Source organism: Xenia sp. Carnegie-2017, unplaced genomic scaffold (assembly GCF_021976095.1).
Source record: "Xenia sp. Carnegie-2017 unplaced genomic scaffold, XeniaSp_v1 HiC_scaffold_23, whole genome shotgun sequence".
Taxonomy (NCBI): domain Eukaryota; kingdom Metazoa; phylum Cnidaria; class Anthozoa; order Malacalcyonacea; family Xeniidae; genus Xenia; species Xenia sp. Carnegie-2017.
The window spans coordinates 11,548,422-11,575,552 of NW_025813486.1; the positions used below are offsets into that span (position 1 = coordinate 11,548,422).

The 27,131-nt window shown below is 33.7% G+C and overlaps 1 protein-coding gene and 2 long non-coding RNA genes across 3 annotated transcripts; 1 reads left to right on the forward strand and 2 right to left on the reverse strand.

Moving 5' to 3' along the window:
• Positions 1 to 2,228: 2,228 nt before the first annotated feature.
• On the reverse strand, positions 2,229 to 2,977 carry LOC124447942. The gene is made up of 2 exons (XR_006948892.1): positions 2,941 to 2,977; positions 2,229 to 2,412 (listed from the first exon to the last, which is right to left on the reverse strand). It is a non-coding gene; the product is annotated as an uncharacterized LOC124447942 (long non-coding RNA).
• Positions 2,978 to 6,684: 3,707 nt separating this feature from the next.
• On the reverse strand, positions 6,685 to 6,963 carry LOC124448700. Its single transcript, XR_006949217.1, has 2 exons — positions 6,880 to 6,963; positions 6,685 to 6,719 (listed from the first exon to the last, which is right to left on the reverse strand). It is a non-coding gene; the product is annotated as an uncharacterized LOC124448700 (long non-coding RNA).
• A 7,364-nt stretch (positions 6,964 to 14,327) lies between these two features.
• On the forward strand, positions 14,328 to 14,999 carry LOC124449113 (phosphoethanolamine N-methyltransferase 1-like). Its single transcript, XM_047000060.1, has one exon. The coding sequence runs from the start codon at positions 14,328 to 14,330 to the stop codon at positions 14,997 to 14,999; it is 672 nt and encodes a 223-aa protein (XP_046856016.1).
• Positions 15,000 to 27,131: the final 12,132 nt, after the last annotated feature.

Below are 27,131 nucleotides of genomic sequence, written 5' to 3' on the forward strand. Positions count from 1 at the left end.
TGTAGACTGACTTGCTAACACTAGAATGAAATCTCTAGGTGATGGAAGGACAACATTTTAATACTCACAATGTTCTTGACATCCTTGCTTGTGACAATAGTGATGGGTGATTCAGATAGCAGCAGTGACAATGAATGTTAGAGACAGATACAGGTAAAAGCTTTGCTGATTAATATTGGTTTTGTACAAAATTAAATTTAGATTTCCTGTTAAGCGGCTAACTGACACTGGAATAAACCAAAATAGAAATATAATAGCAATAAAGAAAGATTGATTGTTATAAAATTTCAAAATACAAAATAAACTTGTCCAACAATTTTCAGTAAGGCTGATTATTCAAGAAGCCAATCATGCTAACTCCAGTACTTTTTTCATTTGAAATATTTTCTGTGAGGAGAATCTTCTGGCAGCAGTGATGATGATGGTGAGTTTGAAAATGTGAGTGTAGAAATCGATGATAAGTGATGACAATGATGATAACATGCCCCTAGCTTCAATCACGAACAAATGCAGTTGGAGAAAAACTTCATTTGTTGTGTGGAAACTAGTGTAACATTACTGGTCAAGCGTTGAAGCCCAGTGAACATGGAAACAAAAACTATCTTCAATATTTTAAGCAATTTGTGAGTGATGATATGCTTCAAAATTTGGTGACAAGCACCAATAGATACAGTGTCAAAGAGATCTGGAAACTCAATAAACACTAATAATAAAAAGAAATTAAACATGTTGGTATGTTTTTCATATGGGGCTTGTAAGGATGAGTGAGTTCAACGGTATTGGGAATCTGCTACTGCATACAGTCCTGTTTGTGATGTCATGAGTCGTAATGTTCAATTTTTTTATTCAAATCTAATTGTTTCTATGATTTCCATCAGTGATAGCATTACAAAACATATTTTTTCATTCTTAAAAACCATGTTTTGTGTTGACTAATAAATTGCCATTTTGCCCTGCTATTTGAGTGCATGAAACCATTATTCATACATAACATGTATTCTTTAAACCATTCTGAAGTGCATAAAGTTATCTTTTATGCCACAATTAGCCCGGTGTTACATATATGTCACGTAACAATGAGGCCAAAATAGGACCTAAACACAATTTTTTCACTATTTCATTAGTAATGACTCCAAGTGAGTATAAAAGTCAATGGAAATAATTTTAGCTATAGAAATCACATTGTGGGTTCATTACAGGGTTAAAATCAATTTTTAATAGCTTTCGCAGTCGTCTCCTGATATGAAAATTGCTCTTTAACTGCTTCTGCATTCTTTCCTTGCAATAATCTGGTAACTTTTTGGTCAACAAAATCCACACTGCCATCTCCGTTGCCGAAACGTGCCATAAATTCTTTTCTTTCACTATTGGAAGTTTGTGGCGTGATAATGAAGCGCTAAAAAGTTAAAGGAAATCGTCTAGTGTTTCAAAACGTTGTTTCCAATATCATAATTACTTGAAACATTCAAAGCCCATTAATTAATAAGGGATGTGGTTTCAGCTTTAGACATAAAAATGAATCGGTTTCTTATCATTGATATCATTCAAAGCGTTCCGTCTTTGAGACAAGGCATTCCACATAGGCAACCATTTCCGGATAACCGTCATGACTCTGAAGAGCTAGTTTGCCCCTTGGCTTCAGACATTCAAAGCTGTTTGCAAAACTCTTTCTTTTCATCTGATGTAAGCCAATGAAAGGAAAAATTACTGAAATGAACATCGTAAAAGGATTTGTTTTGTTGTAAAATTCACTTGAACTATCGCCAATTTCAAATGAAACGTTTCCATTCACTTTATAATTGTGCTGAATAGCGTGTGAATTCTTTCCATGTCTGGATCAACACCGACAACTCGACCTTTTTTCCTACAATCTCCCCAATAAATGAGGTCAGCTCTCCCGTTCCGCAACCCATATCCAAAATTTTATCGCCTTGTTGAATGCCAAGTGTTATTGCAAGCTTTTGCCATAATGTAGTTGAAAATTGTTATTTCTAGAGTATTTTGCAGCATCCCCATAAATTTGTTTGTTAAGCACTGCTTCTAGTGATGTTATCATTATTTAGAAAATGAAATCAATGAGATAATTTAAATAAATACGAGCCACTTATCTTATACATATAAAGCCCACCTACTTTGATTTTAAAGAAAGTATTGGCATCGGCTTGCAAATCTTTTATTGACTCGTGCACGTGTACTCATGACGTCATAACAAATATAAACACTAGAAGTTACTATCGAAAGGAAAAATTCTCCTCTCTCCCCTTTATTCTATATAGCAATCACAAGACAATTTTTGATGGTCTGAAAAATCATTTGTGTCGCTGCCACAGGCAATCTTTGTAGTGCTTCAATTGCTTTAAAAAATGAACCACTATACGACATCAAAAGACAGTGCATGTTGGCATTATTTTTCTACAACAAATACGTCTTCAAACAAAGAATAATATGATGTCGACACAGTCACACTGAGTTAGGGAAGGTCAACTATACATTTCTGCCTAAAAGACGTCAATATGACGTCTCTCACAACCCTCCCGTTCTTAAAGACGTCAGGCTACATTAGAGGTAATTCTTTCACTATATACTTACTTTATTGATTTAATCTTCGGCTGATTATATGTGTGCATTCATACGCATATAACTGGAATTAGTTGTTCAACAAACACAGCAATCAGATACTCTAATAAACTGCATGTTTTTGTCGTAATTGACACTAATTAGCTGTCATACTGGCTGTCAAAATTCTTAATACTCAGTGTTTATGAGCGTATAGTTCGAGAGAATTTTAAGACGTCATATCTTTAAGCCCCTACCTCCCAGACGTCAAATTGACGTCTTTTCGGCTAAAACGTATATTTGAACCTTCCTTAAAAGCTTAATGAAAGGAGGGTTTCCATAAAAGGAGAACACCATAGCGGTGTTATATAACATTTTTCGTACCGCGTTATCCTAATTGATAAAACAGAGTGTAATTTTCTTTTAATGCAATGACTACAGTACTAAAAGAAGTGTTAAATAAACGATTATTCGAGGCTGCCAAGTCACATGTTTTCATGTGCATATAAAACCGTGTTAGGATTTATGTTATGCTGATTTATTTCTTGGGGCCACTTTGAGTACTTGCGTTTCAATGATTCTCTATGGCGCTTTGACAGCAATAATTGGTTCTTCGACGTTTTAAACGAAAGTCGTGTTCAGCATATTGATTAACCAACTACCTAGTTAAGGAAGTTACGGTGTCTATAGGGTAGGAAAATAGGATCTCCAGTAGCACATGGGTAATGGTAAACTGCCTTTGTACATTTCCCTACAAAGTTATTACATCAGTATATGCACTTACGCACAATAACTCTATGACATCTCTTCCTCTTGATGATTTTTTCTCCAGTAGTTTTGTTAGAAGAATAGCACAGTTTCTTTGAAAAGCTGCAAAATGAAACACTTAAAGTATAGAAGTGCATGTAAATTGGTTTGTACTTATAACGAAGTACGTAACAAATTTAGTTTATGTGTACCAATGGTTTAAGTTCCTTTTAAAAAACATGTTACTTGCGATATTAAATAAAGGTGTGATTTCTAACACATCAGTGAGAAAAGATTGTTGGAGGTTTACCACCTGATGCAATGCACGATATTCTGGAGGGTATGTTACAATACGAAATCAAAGAAATGCTAAAACATTACATAAAAGTACAGCATTACCTTACCTTGGAAGAGCTAAATAGTCGCATTTCCAGTTATGACTTCGAATATTATAACAACAAAACAATCCAACACTGATTTATGAGCAGAAGTTTTCATCAAATGATAAAGATCTAAAACATGGTAAGGTACATCATCCATCCAATGTTCTATCATCCCAATAATGCACTTTATGATCCATATGCCCACAATGATATTGAGGTGATCAACACTATCATATTCTAAATAATAAATATGGGAAAGGATACATTAAAAAAATTCTAGGTTGTTATTTTAATTCTAATTCTAGTCATGGCCCTTTAGTTCATGCCTGGTGTATGCGGTACAAAGCTAAGCATCACTACTTTAAACGACTAGGCTCATTCATTAGAACTTCAAAAACTTGGCATACCCTGTCTATGAGACATCAACAATGGGTTACTTATCAGCTGCAAATGGAAATCATGAATCTTCATTTTTGAGAAAGCCCCAGAAATCCCAAAAAGTAAGTATGTTAAAATGTGCATATGATGCTAATAGTTGGAACATCTAAAAGAAACCATTCCACAAATTTGATGATCAAGACATTCCAAATTGTAAACTAATGTTTTGTGACAAACTACCAGGTCAAACGTATGTAAAACTGGTGACTTTGAATGTTAAAATCAAATAAAAGACCTAGAAAATGTGCATGGGGTGAGGGGCTTTAAGATGTCAAGTCTTTAAGCCCCTACCTCCCCAGACGTCTCATATTGACGTCTTTCCTGCAAAACGTATATTTGAACCTTCCTTAAAAGCTTAATGAAAGGAGGTTTCCATAGAAAGGAGAGCATAAGCGGTTTTATATAAACATTATCGTTACCGCGTTATCTAATTGATAAAACAGAGTGTAATTTTCTTTCAACACAATGACTGCAGTACTAAAAGAAGTGTTAAACAAACGATCATTCAAGGCTGCTGAGGCCTATTCTAAAAATAATGATATCCAAGTGCATTATGGTAAAACACTTGCAATAACTGCTGATATAAAACGTGGAGACAAAATCTTGGATATGGGTTGCGGAACAGGAGAGTTGACTTCATTTCTTGGGAAATTGTCGGCAGAGAGGGTCGAGTGGTTGGTGTCGATCCAGACTTTGGGAGAATTCAATACGCAAAGCAAAAGCATTTAAGCGTAAACATTGTGGTATTTGAGCATGGCGATAGTTCGACTGAGTTTATTCAACGAAACAAATCCTACTACGATGTCCATTTTAGTAATTTTGTGTTCCAATGGCTTTCTCCAGAAAGAAAGAAAGAATTTGTGCGAGTTGCCTTCGAAAGCCTAAAGCGTGGAGGAGTAATTGCAATTCAGAGTCACCAGGAAACTCCTTGCGTGATGAAACAAGTTGAACAAATGATTTCGAACGATCAACCATTTTCGCTTTGTAAGAAAGATGAAGTAAATATTAGGCCGCTTCCATTCTTTATGAATAAATCAGAAACTGAATCTATTTTAAGGGATTGCGGTTTTGAAATAATTCAAATGACTTTTATCTAGAAACTTATAGGTATACAACAATCCGTGATTTTGTCAACTTTGTCGTGGCTTCTGATTATCATGAGAGCGAAATGCTTTCGCTGAATGCGTTTAAAATGTTTGCGGAATTGTTTGGAAACGACGATGGAAGTGTGGACTTTTGATCCCACAGTTTACCAGATTGTAGCAAAGATATAATTCAGTTTTATATAGCAATATCAATATTTTCTGACGTAAACTGCATATAAAAACTTGTAATCAATGCATGGAGGAAAAACATTAAATTATCGTCAAAAGTTTTATAAATAAGTTTTCAAAAAATTAAAGCCCCATTTTGTTGAGAAAGTACGCCGTACACATCAGCTAAGCTGTAGATCGAATATCTCAATACTTCAATCAGCGTTTCCAAACATTTCCATTAATCAGAAGTAGCCAACTTGACTAGAGTCTTTTCTTATCTCTTAAGTAACACATAAAAAGTTGTATTCAGCTGTATATTTATTCATGTTGACAATGTACAAAGTACCATCTAAATTACATAAAATCAAAGTAAGCGCATACAAAAATTATCATTATTTATATAAAAATTTTTGGATGAGTTTTGCCATATGCCATCAATAAATATTCAAAGTTTGACCTAGGACAATGGTATCTGCCGAAGCGAGGATAACGTTCACCGATGTTCAAATAATTCTTGACATTAGGCAAAAGATGAATTCAATAAAATTGTTTTATGACTCACCTCAACCAACTAAAATATTTCTTATAACATATATAGACCCACAACATTTTTTAAAAACTCCGTAATTTTCCTTCAAGTTCTTCTTCTTTAAGTACGTTTAAAATATGTTCAAAGCCAGCTTGGTTGCTTTTTTAGCGTTTACCACATTCTTTTATTCAAAAGCTTTTGCATATCGTTTTTAGAAACTGTTGCCAACGTCACTATTTAATGATTGTCCTCAAAAATTCCTTTTTTGCTTCAGCAATGCAGTAAAAACTATTATTTGTAAGTAAGACGTTATACTTACAAATATCAAGAGTTATTGTTTAATATGACGTCATAATTATAAAGCTTGATAAATATTTGCAAGCAGTTGAACAATCAAAATGATAATACTGCTTATCTTAATTGTACATCATACATTAAAGCACATGCAAAAACATTTCACCCGTGCTCTAGTGCAGGACATCATATTCAAATTTAGTTTATGTGTACCAATGGTTTAATTTCCCCTTTCAAAAAAACATGTTACTTGCGATATTAAATAAAAGTGTGATTTCTAAAACATCAGTGAAAAAAGATTGTTGGAGGTTTACCACCTGATGTAATGCACGATATTCTGGAGGGTAAGTTACAATACGAAATCAAAGAAATGCTAAAACATTACATAAAAGTACAGCATTACCTTCCTTGGAAGAGCTAAATGGTCGCATTTCCAGTTATGACTTTGGATATCATAACAACAAGAACAAGCCAACACTGATTTGTGAGCAGAAGTTTTCATCAAATGATAACAGTCTAAATCAGCATGGTAAGTTACATACGTAAAAACTGATAAATAAGAACTGTTTACAAATGTTAAACAGTTTTTGTTCAACATTGTCCACTCCACAGTCAAGTCATTCATTGATTCACAATTTTACAGTTGCACAAATGTGGTGCTTAGCAACTCATTTACCATTGTTAATTAGGGATTTGGTTCCACGGTAAGATGCTCATTGGATTCTTTTCCTACAAATGCTGGAAATAATATTCCTTTGCTTTTCACCGTTGTCCAAAGATCAAGTAGCATACTTGCAGACACTCATCAATGACCATCACCAGGAGTTTTGCAGGCTCTATCCTAGATGTTCTATCATCCCAATAATGCACTTTATGATCCATATGCCCACAATGATATTGAGGTGATCAACAACCATCATATTCTAAATAATAAATATGGGAAAGAGTACATGAAAAAATTCTAGGTTGTTATTTTAATTTTAATTTATCTTCTAGTCATGGCCTTTTATTCATGCCTGGTGTATGCGGTATAAAGCTAAGCATCACTACTTTAAACGACTAGGCTCATTCATTGGGAACTTCATAAACTTGGCATACTCTATGTCTATGAGACATCAACAATGGGTTACTTATCAGCTGCAAAGTGAAAATCATGAATCTTCATTTATTGAGAAGCCAAGAAATCCCAAAAAGTAAGTATATTAAAATGTGCATATGATGCTAATAGTTGGAACATCTAAAAGAAACCATTCCACAAATTTGATGATCAAGACATTCCAAAGTGTAAACTAATGTTTTTGTTATAAACTGCCACGTCAAACGTGTAATACTGGTGACTTTGAATATTACAATCAAATAAAAGACCAAGAAAATGTGCATCCAACAGCAAAATTAACCAGTATGTAAAACTTTGTACACAATATTTTATAACATATTGATAAGCAAAAAGGAAAGAATATACAATGAACTAATCCAAAAAGAAAAAATTTTCTAAAAATTTACCTGTAATTTTATACCAAAATGGATTTCTATTCACGGTACAACATACAAAACTGGTTTTGTGTTGTGGAGTTGATCACAATGAGGAAGAGTTACCACGATTTGAAGTTCTAAAGCCATTTGCATTGTTGAAAAGAGTTAAGTAATTCTTCCTTTGTCATTGAAGCATACACACAGTAGCTTTGGAAAAGCATTTTATAGAAGTGAACAACATTGGAGCCTTGGCAATAGTGAGACAAACACAGCTTGTGTATCCTTTCCCACTTCATTTGATCACCAAAGATGAAGGTCAAGTGAAGACTTTTGTGTGCCCTATGTTTCAAGTTCCAGTTTAACAAGAAAAAATATTAAAATACAAAGCAGTGCTACGTTTACAACATATTATTACTGAGCATTACATGGTGCATCAACATAGGCATTGACCTATAATGATAAATCAATAATGCCAAAATAATGTTTCCACATGCAGATATTACACATCTTTGCTCCAACAAGAGCATGTAATAGTGATACCAGTTGAAACATTTAGAATAAATAATGTTTGCATTTTATACAGTGTCGAGCAAAATAAGCACATTTCTACGCCTTGGCATATCCGGATAATAATCAGGTATGGAAATTTTATCAATAGCAGTAGCACACTTTCTAAAGCTTTTATTTGCTTTAATACGCCTTGTTCAGTAAACTAACTTCCACCGAGATTTAGACAAAAGAATATTGTTAATCTTATTATCTCCTTCCCCCCAATCGTTAACTTTGAATCTAATTCTCATGAAAAGTTACCAATGTATGTCACAGAGCTAGGTAGCTATAAGCTTAAAGTAAAGCGAGTAAAAATATTGTTTACTGTTAAGAATTAAATCTTAAACTGAAAAGAGATATCAATAGGTAGATAGTTTGGCGTGTTCTAAATCGCATTGTATGTGTAACGGTGCATAAGTTATTATGCCATTGTTGTATAATAAATATTGACGAAAAATCCGATTTTAACTCACCTGAAAGCCTGTGTTTTACTTGCACATGACATGAACACACGTTGGTCTCCTTCTCCATAAAATTAGTCTTTATCTTATAAAGTTCATCGTAGCATATTATACACCTGCTCTTAAAATAATAATTTTAACTCATTTATAAGAATGCATTGCCATGCTCACTCCTTAAAAGTCCGCCATATTTGTTTTATCAAATGTAGTTTTACCCAGACGTATGTAGTAACTTTTACCCGCAGATGTCAATAGTAATTTTACCCCAGATGTCTGTAGTAATTTTACCCCAGATGTCTACAGTAGTTTTACCCCAGATTCGGTAATTTTACCCACTAATTTGATTTACCCCAGCTTCCAGTCGCATTGTCCCACTTTTTGGTGTAATTACTACCCCAGAACACCCAAAACAGGATAATTATTTCAGTCGTTTTCATTACTCTATAAAATGGGGTATACATTCAATAAGGTATACTATTTTACTATTTTACAAATAGAAATTACTATACAAAACTATATCTTAGATATATCTTAATTACACCTCACCTACAAGATCAGTCCACAAGTTAAAGTAACCTTGAACAAATCAGCGGAAGACAAATTGTCAACTTAAAGGTCGTCAAATCTTAGCCTCAGAATTTGACACGGATTCAAATTCTATTTTGCCTTATTTACACGGAAGTTTTACATTTAGCAATAAAAGATTAATTTACACCAAAAAGCAAGAGCGAATGATGTAACTTGTGAGTTAAAACTTTTGCGACATGCTTAACTACGGTGGCCTATAAGTGTCACGGCAACATTTGAATACAAAAATCCACAGCAACATTTAAATACAAAAATCTCACGGCAACATTGAAAACTCACGGCAACATTTGAATACAAAAATGTCACGTACATTTGAATACAAAAATCTCACGGCAACATTTGAAAACTCACGGCAGCATTTGAAAGCTCACGGCAACATTTGAATACGAAAATCTCACGGCAACATTTGAATACAAAATCTCACGGCAACATTTGAAAACTCAAACATTTGAAGCTCGGCAACATTTGAAAACTCACGGCAACATTTGAAAGCTCACGGCAACATTTGAATACGAAAATCTCACGGCAACATTTAAATACAAAATCTCACGGCAACATTTGAAAACTCACGGCAACATTTGAAAGCTCACGGCAACATTTGAATACGAAAATCTTACGTCAACATTTGAAATTCTTACGGCGGAAGCAAAGTGAGGAAAGTTAAATCATTGACTTATAGTCTAAAAAATATAAAATGGCAGAATACATTAAAGAATACGATGTCGATGACCATGAAAATCTTGAACAAAGCAGTGAGGAAGAGAGATCATACGTTATTATTTCCTAAAAGGATTTCAATACAAAGAAATTCTTAACTTCATAAGAAAATATCACGGTAAGCAGATTAGCATGAGTACATTAAAGCGAAGAATAAAACATTTTGGTCTTCGACGAAAAAACAGCCATTATGATATGGACGTTGTACGTGATGCAATTCGTGCGGAATTAGACGGTCCAGGAGGTTGCCGAGGTTATAGTTTAATATGGCATGCCCTTCAAATGAAGGGAATAACTGTACCTAGAGACGTTGTGGCAGGATTGTTACTTAAGAGAGCTTGATCCAGAAGGAGTGAAAGAAAGATCTAGACGCAGATTGAAGAGAAGGATTTACTGGAATCCTGGACCAAATTTTTCCTGGCATTGTGACGGATATGACAAGTTAAAACCATATGGCTTTCCAATCCATGAATGTATGACTGATGGAGCCGTAAAGTCCTTTGGTTATATGTTACTAAGTCAAATAATCTACCAAGTAATATTGAAACGTATTATTTGGAGGCTGTGGAACAATTTAATGGCTGTCCTGCAGATTTTATTACAGACCTTGGTACGGAAAATGGCCTTGCCGCTGCCATTCACTCATTTTTTAATGACCAAGCAGTCATAAGTATGTGTCTTCACCCAGAAACCAAAGGATAGAAGGGTGGTGGTCATTCCTGAGAAAAGATCATGCAAATTGGTGGATCAATTTTTTTAAAGATCTGGCTGAAGAAGGAACTGTAGACCTCTCCATTCCTCTTCATGTGGAATGCCTTTGGTTTTCTTTTGCAGATTTGCTCCAAAAAAATTTAAATGAAGTAAAAGAGCTGTGGAATTCACATTACGTCCGAAAATCAAGATGACACTCTACAAGGAAGGCCAGATTCTCTGTACTATTTTCCCGAACTTCAGAATGGTGAATGTAATTTGCTTTTGCCTGTTCTTGAGTCTGAAAGACTATATGCTAGAGAGCATATCATATGTGAACATGATGCACAACAACTATCGAGATATTTTTTTGTATGTGATGGAAAATTGCTCATTACAGAAACCAATTGATTTGACCAAAGTTGATGATAAATATTTAACTGAAAAAGAAAAAAAATGACATTCGACTTGATTGTACAAATACTGTGATTTCATTTTGGATAATGGCTACACTGGAGTTGTTGAGGAAGTCATGTTGAAGATATTATAAATTCCCTGAAAGTAAAGTTTGTTAGCAATCGCATACTATACATGAATGAGTTTTAAAAGAAGGTCTGGATGTTTATGGACTTGGAGATATGATTATGAAAATCAGATGCTTGCCATTCTCTTTTGTGAAAATTTATGTGCTGATATGGTTCTTGATGCAGATTATCTTTTTTCTTTGGTTGAACCTGTGTTTTCAGAGGAAGGATCTTCAAGAGCCTTAGAACACTATAGTGGACAACCTTCAAGATTTTTTTATTTCACTAGAGGACACATTAGTACCGGGTATTCAACAGCAGTTGCTTGGAAATATGATGAAGAAGAGAATGTTAACATAAACACAGAAGAATTATTTGAAATGCCAGAAATGTCTGTAAAGGTGTTATGGGATGGCTCACTGGAAAGACATAAACATATTCTACCTAAAGAGAAACCTTCGATTACTCTAAATTTTGACCATGATTGCCTGGTAAAATCCAAACCACACGACGTGTTTTCCGTTAGTTGGAGCTTGTGGGAGAGCTAACCATACCAGTTGTACATATGTGCGAGTCAGGGAAGTTTAAAGAAATTTTTGTCATGGCATATTGTAAAAGTCAATCATTTGCTAAAGCATGAATTAAAAGAAGATTGACATTTTAAAATTGAGAAAGAAATATGTTCACATTTTGTTAAATTTTTTAATGAACTGTTTTACGTGAACTTTTAATAAGCTGGAGAACTTAAAATTAGAGCCCTCTAATGAAACTAATCTTGTGACTTATGTTACAGTTTTGTTTTCATTTTAACAACAAGCTTAGTAAATCAGTCAGAATTTTTATGTTATCAATAAAATCTATGCAATTCTCAGTCCACAATGTTTGCATGCCGTATTAGTGTAACAAACAATTCTACAGCTTCCCTTCACGTAAAACAGTTCATTAAAAAATTAACAAAAATGTGATATTTCTTTTCTCAATTTTAAATGTCAATCTTCTTTTAATTCATGCTTTAACTTTGAATGTTCAAACTTTAATATCTTTCTTGAAACTTGACTTTACACCATATACAACTGGTATGTGCTTTCTCTCCCTATCCAACAACGGAAACCAGTATCATCAGTCAAGAAAAAATGTCGAGTTCTGCAAGTAGAGAATATGTTTATGTAACGGCCTGTGTTAAATCCCATAACACCACAGACGCATTTCTGGCATTTCAAATATTCTTCTGTGTTTATGTTATTCTTCTTCTTTGATTTCCAACGGCTTTAACGTTGACTAATTGTCCTCTGTGTAATCTTGAAGGTTGTCCACTTATAGTGTGTTCTAAGGCTTTCATGAATCTTCCCAACACAGCTGAAAGATCTGCATCAAAACCATATCATTTACATAAACACAAAAATTGACAAGCATCTGGATTTTCTGTCATCAAGTCCATATCAGACCTTTAAAAACTCATTCGTATGTATCGTTAACTAACAAACACTTTCGAGGAGAATTAATATCTTTCTTAATGCTTCGCTAGACGAGGCAAAGCAACCAGTTCTTATCGAATCACATATTGACTCAATCGTTGATTGAATGATTTTTCATGATTTTTCTGAAAATATTAAGGACAATTTGGTCAAATCAGGGTTAATTAATGAGCTCTTTGGTACATCACATACAAAAATATCCTGATAAATTGTTTGGTGATTGAATATGTATGGACTCTCAGATGCTTTAGAACGAGCAGCAAGTTTTATAAATGCCATCTGGTGTTTCTGTAAATGAATTGTTGGTTACTTAATGTTATACCTTGATTTTCAAGATGTAAACTACTTTGTTCATTTAAAATTTTTTACCTTGAAATATTTGCTCAAGAAAAGCTTATCATGACAGGAATGGAGATTAAATTCAGTACTTCTTCATCTCAAATTCCATGATCTTTTCCAGGGAATGACACCTTATCCTTTGGTTTCTGAAGTGGCATACTATGACTGATTATGTCATTGAAGTGAATTGAATCAGCTAAAAGATTTTCTGTACCAAGGTCTGTAATAAAATCTGCGGACAGCATTATTGTTCACTAAATACGTTTCAATATTACTTGATGGTTATTTGACTTAGTAACATATAACCAAAGGGTTTTAAGCTCCATCCGTCTATACATCCATAGATTGAAAGCCAAAATTTGTCAAGTTGTAACTCCTTCACAATGCCAGTAAGAATTTGGTAAGGATTCCAGTAATCGCTTCTCTTCAATCTGCGTCTAGATAACTTAATAAGCTCTCTTAGCATTCACTGCCTGGTGTATTCCCGAAGGGCATGCCATAAACTATCTTCGGCCTCACCTGACCTTCACGCATTGCATCATTACAACGTCCATATCATAATGGCTGTTTTTCGTCGAAGACAAAATGTTTTTGACTCTTCGCAATACTACTTTCTGCTGCTTTACCGTATTTTTCAGTGAGAATTTCTTTATTGATTGAAACCATTTACAATAACGTATGATCTCTTCCTCCACTGCTTTGTTCAAGATTTCATATTATTCTTTAATGTTTTCCGCCATTTAATATTTTTTGAACTATAAGTCAATGATTAAACTTCCTTCATTTGCACCATAATAAAATTTCCGAAATCGATTCTGTTGCCATTGCTTTCAAATGTTAACGGTTTAAATGTTGCCATTAGTATGGGAATATTCAAAAGTTATAAATGAATTTGTATTCAAATGTTGCCGTGAGTTTTCAAATATTGCTATTAATTCAAATGTCGCCGTGAGATTTTTAAAATAATCTGAGATCAATGTAAAATAATCTATTTCTTTCACAAAGTTGAACGATTGACATACATGCTAAAGTTAACGTGGTTACTAGTACAGCAGCATAATCAATGAAAATTTTTAGTTCCTCTGTGGACGCAAGAAAAATCACAATTTTCGAAGTGAAACCACATTGAAAAATTACCGCTATAGTGTTTACATTTATCATGACGTCATCAGTACATGTGCACGTTTCAATGAGTGCTGCAAGCCGACAAATTCTTTACATTGAAATTAGCAGTGGCTCGTATAAATAAGATAAGTTGTAAATACCTACTTCGATTATATCAGTGAGTTGTAAATTATTTTACAAATAATGAAATCATCACTAGAAGCAGTGCTTGACAAGAAAATTTATGGGGCTGCTGCAAGGTACTCTGAAAATAACAATCTTCAACTACATTATGGCAAGAAGCTCGCTACAAAAGTGGGCATTAAACAAGGCGATAAAATTTTGGATATGGGTTGTGGAACAGGAGAGCTGACCTTGTGTATTGGGGAGATTATTGGAAAAAAAGGTCGAGTGGTTGGTGTTGATCCAGACATAGAAAGAATTCATTACGCGATTCAACACAATTGCAACGTGAACGAAAATGTTTCATTTGAAATTGGCGACAGTTCAAGTGAATTTTTACAGCGAAACAAATCTTTCTACGATATCCATTTCAGCAATTTTTCGTTTCAATGGCTTACATTAGATGAAAAGAAAATGTTTTTGCAAACGGCTTTCCACTGTCTGAAACCAAGTGGCAAAATAGCTATCCAGAGTCACGAAGGCTATCCGGAAATTGCTTTATATGTGGAATGCCTAATCTCAAAGAGACAGAACGCTTTGACTGATATCAATGATAAGAAACCGATTCAATTTTTTATGTCTAAATCTGAAGCCACATCCCTTATCGAGGAAATGGGCTTTGAAATCATTTCAAGTGATTATGATGTTGGAAAACAACGATATAAAACACTAGACGATTTCCTTAGCTTTTAAGCGCTTCATTATCACTCCACAAACTTCTCCAACAGTGAAAGAAAAGAATTTATGGCACGTTTCGGCAACGGAGATGGCAGTGTGGATTTGGTGGACCATACAATGTACCAGATTATTGCAAGAAAGAACTGCAGAAGCTGTTAAATAATTCAAGTTAATTTTCAGTTATCATAATTGTCATCCCTTAGGCCCCGTTTACACTATACCGGATTGCTATCGTAGCAGGTTAAATATTCTTTGTATTATAAAGCAGTGAAATTGTTCAACGTCAGAAACACAATCAAATAGACTAAATCTATCAGCTTAATAAGCTTTTCTCCGAACAGTTAACCTTTAAAGAAAATGAAGATATCGTGATGAGCGAATCCGGTATAGTGTAAACGCAGCCTTAAACTCTTTCGCGACGCGGAAAAATTATGCAACCGTTTATTATGATTTATAGTGATTGTTTCGTCCAAAATATCTCATAAAATACTTTACTTTTTGTGAAAATTTTCACACCATATAAATAAAATTACCTGAACCTATATAAATTTATTACCTATGAACTTATACAAAATATATAGTCAAAATATAAGACTATTTAGACCATATAAAGGTGGAACTCGCTAGTCGTGCGTGTAATAAACATTGCATATGAATCAAAATAGGAATATATTTACTATTAAATCGATTGCATAAAAAGCCTAAATAAAACAGATTTATGGGCCTCCTATGACAAAATACATCACAATAAAACTTGTAAACAATTTAAAGAAGCGTATTTTGTGCAACATTAATTCAAAGCTAAATATTGCGTGTAAAATGCTATCAAAACAAATGACAATTACATAATTTGAAAGATCAATTCTTTAGCAGTAATTTGGTGGTGAGTTTGTAACTGTTTGTCATTTTACATTGTGTATATCCAAAGTTATGATATAATTTACTCATGGGGGACATGAGTGGGTCTCAAAATATATTATTACATATTTGTAGTTTCAACAAAGTTATTGCTCACTATTCTTGACAGTCAATTTACTCGACGCAGTACTTTTCCGCGACCTATATATTGGTGAAATCTCGTTTTGGCGTGTGTCTGTTAAGATTTTCCAGGGCATTTTATAATAATAGCAATCATATGGCTATATGAACGGTTGCTGATTTGCATCAAGGCGATTCACTTGGTTAGAAACACAATGTGCTTTCATGTTATCATCGGAACTTTTAACAGCACGAAGATTTTATTGACCGCATGGTGGACAAGAGTACATTTAATGTGTTATTACAAGTAGACAATAAATAAGTAAGAGCTCTCAATAGTGACTTTACAGTTCTAGAGCCAAGAAATGTTTCATGTAGTATAACTGTTTAAGCAACTCAAATGATTTTCGTTTTAAAATATTTACGTTACGTAAATTACGTGTGTAATGTGATGGCCAAGAAAAGTACCGAACTGAGGCTGCTTTTACTCTAAACGGGATTCGCTCATCACGACATCTTCATTTGCTTTAAGGGTAACTGTTCGGAGTAAAAGCTTATTAAGTTGATAGATTTAGTCTATTTGATTGTGTTTCTGACGTTGAACAATTTCATTGCCTTTAATACAAAGAACATTCACCCTGCTACGATAGCAATCCGGTATAGTGTAAACGGGGCCCGAGAGTTGTAGTACAGCCTATTATGGAAGAGTATCTATCAATTTGATAACCACAACATGACCTTGGAATAGACTGACACGCACATTTCATAATTATACAACTATAAATATTTCAGCTTCATAGATACTGGACCACAACGTCTACAAGAGTTTTAGACGAATTATAAATTTTACCAGGACAACTCAACTAATGAACTAACAGGAAGTTTTGCTTTGACATGTTAAACTCATCACTCTGTTAACTCTGTTCACTTACAGAAGAAAATTTCGTTCGACTTATCCGTGAACGGCGATTTTACTCTTTACAAAGCGTTTGGACGGCAAGTGATGATATAGTATTTATCTAATCAAAACGGTTTCATTCAAAATAGCAATGAATTTTATGTTAAATTTGCGAGGACGTCACTATAATCGTCGCAAGTAAAGCATCCTAAAACATCCTTTAAGCTCCACTTAACATGGTTTAATTCGTTATTGGCTGAGTTCTAACTTTCCTGTCAACTGCAACATATAAATGTAAAGATCAATAACTTAAATGAAGCAATTGCTTTTCTACCGCTTGCCTTTAGCATGCAAATTTTGTAAAATGAGCTTTGGAATACTGCTCGTCAATTATTCCCAATTTAATATTAGCATATTATACATACATACAGTGTTACTTCTTGCATATTCTTGTATAAAAGGTGATACAATTTATTTGTCTATATTAAGTGACAAAATATACAAGATATTGCAGTTTGTTGCTCATATCAATGTTATGTTTTAAAAATTACCGTGCTTTTGTCCATTTGGTATTGTGTCGCTTATGACAGATAATAAATGATGGAAAACATCCAATAGCAATGTGCAAATGGCACTTTTCGCCTACTCGGTGCGAGAAGCAGCAATTACCTTGCAATTGTAACTCCTAGTTTTAATAAGCAGGTTAAATAAGCCACAGTATTGTTGATGATTGTAGTTTATTGTTTAAATTTTCCAGCTGATAATGTCCCATCGGTGCATTATATTATTACAATAATATATCATTGCAAATAATACCATCACGAAACTTTATACACGTCACGTGAACGTTATAAGTGTTTACGAAAGTAAAAAGTATAGCCTCAAATAATACAGATGTTGAATGTTCAATAAAACCAAAAATACGAGGAATGGGAACAATTTCGTAACTACATTTGAATTTGTTTTGAGTATTTTTTTAACATTTTCTTCTTTTCCTCTACAAGGTTTGCAGATGTCATATTCCAAAAATCTTTTTTATTAAATGCTTCAGCGTTAAGAGCCCTCTACATATCGTTATAGTTGGGACATTTATCAGTCACTTATTTATACTTATTAAATGATTTTCCATCTTATTAACCTATCTAAATATACATGTGTTGGATTTAAACTTTAAAGTACTTTACTGTTGTAATAGTGCATATAGTTGTGTACTTTACCAACCGTGAACAATTCAAGGAAATACTCGTGTACAACTAGGCATGTTGTTAACATGACACTCAAAAGATATTGAATAGCATCGCTAAATGTAAAGATATGCATGCAATAGAAAGTGAATTACTTATAGTTATAAGGGAAACGCAACTTTCCGATAGTCGTTTACAAAAAATATTATTATAATCTGCAAGTATTACAAAAAATAGTACAAGATAAAAGCACAAGACTAGTCTTAGTCCCTAACTGGCCAACACAAAGTTGGTGACCAGCTTTAATGCAGATGCTAATAGTACATCCTGTTGTTTTACGTAGAGGGAAGAATGATCTTCCAGTCAAGTCTTCCAGCTCATCCGGATCAAATCCACCCTCTCAATACAATACTGGAGCTACTACTTTGCCATTTATCGGGCAGCTTCTCTCTGATAAAGGCATTTCACCAGAGGCCTCTCAAATCATCCAGCAGTCTGCGACCGGTACCGGACCGGTACCAAGAAGCAATATTCTACATACCTTAACCGTTGACGACAATATTGCAACGCAAACAACATTGATCCTGTTGCATCCTCTGTACAAGAGGGCATTAATTTTCTTACAAAATTATACCAGGAAGGTTTATCCTACAGCGGGATTAATACTGCAAGGAGCGCCTTAACTATTATCCTAATGCTACCAAGTGGCATCTCGTTTGGTACACATCCACTCATTGCTAGGTTTGTTAAAGATGTATTTGTTGCAAGACCAGCTCTTTCTAGATATGCAATGGTCTGGGACGTTTCAGCGGTATTCAAATATCTTCGAAAACTCCACACTCCGAAAGATCTCAATTTGAAATCATTAGCACTAAAAACAGTAATGCTTTTAGTTTTATTATCTGGTCAGCGATGCCAAACACTTCACGCATTGCATATTTCTCATATTATGAAGAAAGTAGATCGAACAGTTTTTCTTGTGCACTAACTACTAAAACATCTAAACCTGGTAAGCATGTAGCTCCTTTAGGATTTCGGGCTTATCAACCAGAGCCTGGGTTATGTGTATTCAATTACTTATCACATTATCTAAATGCCACTGCACCCATACGAAATGGTACAAGAAACTCCTATTGAGCTATCAAAACCTTATCATTTGGTCACTTCAATGACCATTTTTGATGGTTAAAATACGCGTTAAAGGATGCTGGTATAAATACTGAGGTTTACAGTGCACACAGTACTAGAACGGCATCAACTTCTGCGGCAAGGCGTTGAATAGATCTATGGACACTATTATGAATGCAGCTACATGGCGTAATGAACAAACTTTCAAACCTTTATAATAAACCAAGTGAGGCAAAGAACTTTGGCAATGATCTACTTTCTGCCATTTGTGATACAAAAATGTGAATTTTTAGAACATGAGCAATAACTAATAACAATGAACTTTGTTATTAGTTATTGCTCATGTTCACATTGCTAAAATCTCACATGATTTCATAGTGACGTAGAACAGTGATGAAAAGACTTACTTGAAGTCGCTTACTTGGTTGGGTGACTTCCTAGCTCCTGAACTGTAACTCATAGAATTTCAATCAAACTTCGACTTCAGGTAAGTATCGTTTAATTTTCTAATTTTTAACATAGCCATAAGCAATTTGGGACTGAAGACAACCACTACAGACAGTAGTGATAATAACAATGATCTAGCTGCATTTGCGAGACGGAGCTTTTGCTAATAAAATTGTTAGCAGGCTAAATCAGCATTTGAGAAAACGCTAACACGCGTTAAAAATCATATAAAGTTGACGAATTTGTTCGGTCAAGTTACGCGAGTGCTTATAGTAATCTTCATCATACAACAAAGTCATCTGATGAATAAACAATGTGGCATTTTCTATAAATATTTTGATAAACTGACGTTAAAGATCTTTTTATTTCAAACGGCCAGTATACGATTTAATTCCTTTTCATCAGGCAACTTTGAAAAACGGCGCTTGCAATCTTTAGGTTTCAAATCCGCAAAACATACACTTTAACCTTTCAAATGGTTAAAAGATGCGTATTTTTTCTTTATATCAAAGTTAGCTGATATTCTTCATCGCTTCTTTGCCTCTTGTCGGCTGTCGTTTAGGTACACTTTATTTGTCAATTTAACAGTTAAAAAACTATTTGCCATCCGCAAATACAATTTGTTTCTTATCAAAGTATTGAACGCAAAAGTATGTAAAGAATGCTGTAAATATATAGACCATAGTAGATGACTCCCTTGGATTACGCCAAAAAATTTACTCGTTTAAGGCTTCTTGCTGCCACGGACTTAATCCACTAAAAATTCGCTTTTTGCTAACTTTAAAGCGCGATAAAAATTGAACAATTTGACCAATTGAATTTTTGTTTTCGCAATAATACTAAAAACAATATCAAGATTTCATTTTGCAAAAAATTTTTGACGTTATGAGCACTTTAACTGCAGATGGCTGTCCACTTAGATTACAATTAAATCCTTTTAGTATAATGCCGCTGTACTTCATGTATGTCCAGCTATATTCGGAGTCATATATGAGTACTTGTTTCTCGTGAAAGGGTAATGCTAATGAAAATATTAGTTTGGGTGCCTTTTAAGATGTTATTGACTTGTGTGAATGTCATATAAGCGCTGCTATGGACGTTGCTAGGCTTATTTTTGGTTAGAGCTTTTAAAACTCTTTCAAAAATATTTTTTTAGGAAATTTGTCAATGAAAAGTACACTATGGATCAGAACAGCGCCCGAGCACTTTACTACAAACTTCAAAAATTATTGAATTATTGATTTTAGATGTTCTTCTTTCTGCTCAAGCATTTTTTATTCGTGGAAAAAACAAATCTGTGTAAAAAATAATAAAGTCGTTTCGCATTACACGAATCTTTTATCATGCTGACTGTCAAAAAACTTTTCAATCGATCAATTTACAATACCGACAAACATGTTTATTTTTTGATAAAGCTGACGGATCTGTAATTTTGTGCAATTAGGTCGTAATGACGATATCTAAAACTTGCATAAGTAAGGATTGTGCAGATGCTCTAAATTTGAAAGTAAAATTTTTGTAACTTGATCTTTTGCAAAGATATTGAAATGAAATTAGAAAATTACAACTAAAATGACTTATAACGCTTAAGAAAAAGATTGTAAGTTTTTTGCTTGAAGTTTTTGCTCGTTTCAATGACTCAAAATCACTCCACGCCTTGCTGAATTGAGGGATCAAGGAGACAGCTCCTCAATCATATAGTTAATCAATTAGAAAAGTTAATGCCCATGTTATGCCGAACGAACAAATCAAATATAACTTTGTCCTTGAGGGAAGAAATCAAGAAACTTTTTGTTTGATAGCAAACGTTGTTAAGGAACAAATTTAAAAGTTTTAAAAAAAATAAATGCATTTTGATTGCTTTTCCGTAAAAAAGACAAATGAATGTATTTGCTTTGTCTACTTCATATGTGATTGAAGTGGTTAATGGACATTTCACGTGACTTAATTTGACTTAAGTTTCTTTTGTATCCGAAAGGACATTTGCAAAAATAGAAAATTATGTACAACTTTGCATGGCAAAGTAACCTTCTAAGGTAAATAAATTCTATGTGCATTTATTAGAAGCTTTTTTAAAGTACTAATAATTATAAAAGATGCACTTCTTGACACAGAAACGGCTATAAGGGATTTTTTTCAGCTTTTTTGCGACATAAAATATAAAACACATGATTATATATTCGTTTGCAAAATCCTATGTTTTAAAAGAAGTTGAATATTCTGTTTTTATAAACAGCTGTAATATCAATAAGCATTGTCTAAGTTTGAGATAGATATTTTACATTCATTTACATTCACGTCATTAACAACGAAAAGTAATTATGGCAATTCTTGAATTTTACAATTGTTCTTTTCAATATTGTCTGCTCATTTTATAATCTTCCTTAAATTGTAAAATGCTGAATTCACCTGAACAATTCTGAAACAAATTGTTTTAATTTCCCCTTTTACATTCTCTCCATATTTTTCTTAAAAAAGCCTTGGCTTCGTTTCTTAGAATTGACACACGCCAAAAGAAAATCAATGAATTTACTACCGAATTAGACATAAAAATTATTATGCTCCAATAACCTAAATACGCAAAGTCCTTTAACTTATATTCAATAAGAATTGCGACAATGGAAGGGGTGATAAAACATATCAAAGAAAAAACAACGACCAAGCAGCACGACTTTGCCAATTTAACATTGTGCGCAAAATTTTTCTTAACTTGAGTCATCATTTGCAATGAATGTTTCTGATCTTCAGGCATAATCTTGTTGTTGATGCTTGAACGTGCTTTAAAATGGACTTTCGATGGTTTTGAAGTTGCGCAGTGACTACCTATATAAACAGTTAAATATATATATATATATACCGTACATCTTGTGTCCCAAGTGTAGGAGTCACCATTAAACAATGGTGATAGCCGGAGGGCACATTGCTATACACTTTGTATATATATATATATATATATAAGTTTGAAAATTGGTAATCCAGGCATTTAATACATAAAAGATAAAAGTTTCTCCGGATTTTAAATGATTTAAATATATATATATATATATATACAAAGTGTATATACAATGCGCCTCCCGGCAATCACCATAGTAAAATGGTGATATATATATATATAGCTTATATACAAAATTTTTCGTCCCTAACGTGGCTTCAAACTTTCTGTACTGATCCATTAACTTCATTATTTTTAACTGCAACGTTGATTGATAAAATTGCTCATTTTTAAGTACAATACCTTGCTTTCCTCCTGTCGCTTTTTTTGAACAAGGAAGGCCCGTTTTGTCAAGTTTTTTTTCTTCAAAAGCCGTAATGTTGCCAAACGCTTCTCGGATACTTTGAATTTCGTTTTGGCCCATGCAGTTATACGAAATGTATTAGCTGAAGGAAAGTTCTTCTTTCGAAAATGTGGACATGCAGTAGTTTTATTTTTGAGCGTTCTTTGCAAATATTTGAATTAGTAATTCTTTTCTCGTCCAAAGACTTTTAATGTTTTTGCAAAACAGACTGTCTTGCAACGGAAAATATCTTAGCATAGGCAAAAACTGTGCCAACACAATGAAATAGAGATAGAATGGCAAAAAAGAATTGAATAACTTGCACTTTCTTAATTAAAGTGCCCATGACGCATACAGAGAAACACATTAACCAACTTGTACAGATGTAAGCCATTAACCTCTGTCTTGTGACTTTGTTTCGATGGTATACATGAAATACGATGCTCAAAACCTTTCAATATTCATGCAAGACAGAACAGACACAGAAGAACCTAAGTATATATAGTGGATAATAAAGTTAGCATGAAATAAATTGCAATTCACACTGAAGTTCGAGACTGATGGTAAGACTGTTAAGAAGAACAAAATATTAACCAATGTCCCATTTATGAGATCAACAATTGACTGAAGAAAAACTAGGAAATAAAGTGTATTCCTTTTCAGATGACTGGATGATAGAAAAGTTAAGACGGTGACAAGATTCAAAGTAATGGTAAGCAAAGTAAATAAAGAACTACTGCTAAAGCAAGTACATAGTTGAAGTATAACCCAATGTTTGGGGTATTGGAAAGAACAATAAAAGCAGTCTCATGAATAAAACAGAAATGATTTGACTCATTTAAAGAAGAATCCATAATTTGCTGCTATCCACAATACAAACCAATATTTTGTTTGTTTTTTGTTAATTCTCTTTGCTAGCTCAAGATATGCAAACCGAGTTTGTTCCCTCACGTTAAAGTTGAAGAGGGTAACTAAACATCCAACGGCTACAAATAGTGCAACTGTTTTTTCATGCAAATTAGAATTATGTATTCTTTTTTTGGTGAACAAATATCAAGCATCTGTCGCAAATCTGTCACAAAATGACAAAGCTTTTTAACTATAATGAGATTACAAACGCATGCATACACACCTGCTGACCAAAATTGGGCTAAATTTACTATTTCTTGCTTGCTCAATGATTATATTCATCGAAAATTATTACAAGCAATCTGTAATTCTATCAACCGTAATGCACCACATTAGAAATGTAAATCATAAAATAATTATTATATTTTTAGACATGTTATGTAAAGTATTAAGAGCACTGTCAAAGGGAGTCTTGTAAATTGATTCTTTTGAGACAACTATACTCATGCTTTACTCTACCCATGAAGATACTGGTTACGAAAAACCGAAAACTGCCAGAATTGCATTCCTCGCCATTGTTTATACATCCGACCGTCACCGAAGATACAGATAGGTAGAATACACACTGTTTAAACAGCATTTAGTGGTTTGCTGCTCTTGTCCCGAGATTGCCCAAAAATTTAAAAACATTGAATAACTGGTCCTGGTTTTGGAGAATAAATAAAAGCAGAGGCTATTTTAGATAAATTAAAATGTCATCCGAATCCTGACTAGCTGACGATCCTTATTCAAAATGTTTTCTTGTAGTAACTTGAATTATTATCTCAGACACATATCTCATGAATTATTATCTCAGACACATATCTCATGAATTATTATCTCAGACACATATCTCATGAATTATTATCTCAGACAGATCTTTCTGTGATGTTGATTGAATCACGATGCTAAGCTAATTACGCAAAGACAGAAAACTAATAACGACGCAGTTTCCATACAAAAAATCAACAGGATTGGCTACCGTAATTGTGTATATATAGTAGGATTCAATACTCTAAGCTTTTACAGATTTTTTCAGGAGAGTCGATCAACAGTTTTGTATCATAATCACTGTACGTAATACAAATAGAAGTTAAAGTGTCGACGTGTAAAAGAATTTTCAATCATTTCATAAGTAATACTATGAGTATTAAGACTATTTTCATTTGATTAAAAAGCATCCATTAATTTCAACAACAAACTATAAAAATGAAATATATTATACAAGAGTACGTTTTAAATCAATATTTTAAAGTAGTTTTACTGCATGCATCGTAAAGATCATCTGTCTTAAAGATTAATTCGAATATTCGAATAACCTTGACTTACAACAGTTACTCTGGCAACAAGACAATGATGACTAAAACAATCCAAGACCTCTTAAAAGGAAATAGCAATATTTTTATTCACCGATTTTAACATATTACCTACTGAAATCAAAGAAACCAAGAAAATTGTGACTACTGTATTTTATGTGTAGATTTGGAAACTAAACGAGACTTACCTGTAAGTTGAAGTTTCATTGTAAGTCTATAAGCTATTTAACAAAGAAAAAGGCGTCACATGAGATATGCGCACGCAGATCAAGTGTCTAGTCTTTAACGCTGCGAGTGATACCAACATAACGAAAAATCCCATAAAGTGGGAAAACAAACCAAGTTGGTCTTTATGGTTTTAATGTGGGTTGGTGACTTAGTTTCCTTGTCCAATAACTCTTAGAATTACAATAAAACTTCAACTTACAGGTAAGTTTCGTTTAATTTTTAAATTCTATTTTATCATTGGACTACGTCACTAATGAGTTACGTGAGATATTCAAAGATATTCATGAGCATACGTGATAGTAACAAACCATATAGAATCAATATATTCTGGAAAAAACAGCTCGCATGCAATGAATAACAATAACACGATATTTGCCAACATATGGTCCTGTGCAAAGGAGTGTAAAAACGCTTGCCCAAAATTGCTTTTATTTTGCAGGGGCCTGTTATAAAATCAATTAAACGTAGATGCATTTGTTCATCTAGCGCTTGCAAGACTGTTGCAATATCGACATTACTCCGTTTTGCTGCCGACGACAAGGTGCCTCTGGTGCTGTATCCCGTGAAGTCAGTAATAACAGCCCTTTTCAAGATGTCTTTAAGCCACCTTGATAGAGTATTAGATGTTACGGCTTTATGTGGCTTTTAATAACTAATCAATAATTGTGTATTTTTACTGTCACGTACGTCCCTTGTTTCTTTAAAATATTCTTTCAATACTGTGACGGGACAAAGTTCAACGTTTGGGGGGTGGAGGATTTTATCGCCAAAGGAGACTAATGATTGCCAGAGGCATAGTTATACTTTTAATGTTAAGTTTTTTAGGTTGAGGGGCTACACATAAGTTAGAGTAAAAATTCAATGAGTACGTACATCCCAAATATGTTTGTGTTCTGGTAGGCTTGGTCTTGTTTCAAAACACCCTTCATAAAACGTCGTACACAAAGGTGCTACCCAAATGATAAGTTTTTTCCAGATAGCAACTGCAGAGAGCACTTCGTGCCGTGTTTAATCCATTACACACCATGCCTACCTGAAACAGTTCTGCAAGAAAATTTATACCTTCTGCCAAGGACGGTAAAGCAGGTTAGCTTCCTTTTGATCGCAGTACAATTTCCATTTTCATAGGACTCCCTCATATTGTTTTCTCGTTTTGATCTCCATGCTGCTTCTATAATACATTGGCTTAAATCTTGCAGAGCCCGGACTTTTCAAAAGTTTGCGCAAATTTGATTGGTAATTACAGTGGTGTAACAACGGGCTCTAGATAGTTAGTTAATTTTTTCTCGACACAGATGTTGCTATTTCTATGCAAAACGTTTTGCTTTTTTCACTGTACGTAAATACTGGTAGCATTGCTGCTAGGTTTTGTGACTTTCATTCAAAATCTTTGTTTATATCGGCAAACATGCAAATATGCCTCAGTAATTATGTCCACTTGGAAAGGGGTTTTCAAAAAATTGTTTTAATTATTATGCTCGTCTTATCTAAGAGTTCTTTTATGTGAAAACAAAGTTAAAATGTTTGAACTGTTAGAATAGAAAATCAAAGCACACTGTACACACCAGGACAAAAAAATCATCATGCAGACTAAGGAGTTTTCATTGGTGAGTAAAGAAACATTTATTAACCGATAATTATAATGAGCAGAGAAAAATGAACTTGACAAATCGAAATTAGCAAAACTATCAAACAGTCGAGTTTCTTATTCAAAAAGTTTGTTGACATTAACCTGTAAATGGTATGAGTGCCTATATTGATGAGAATTGGAGCAATGGCAGTTTAGCGACATGATATTAAAGCTT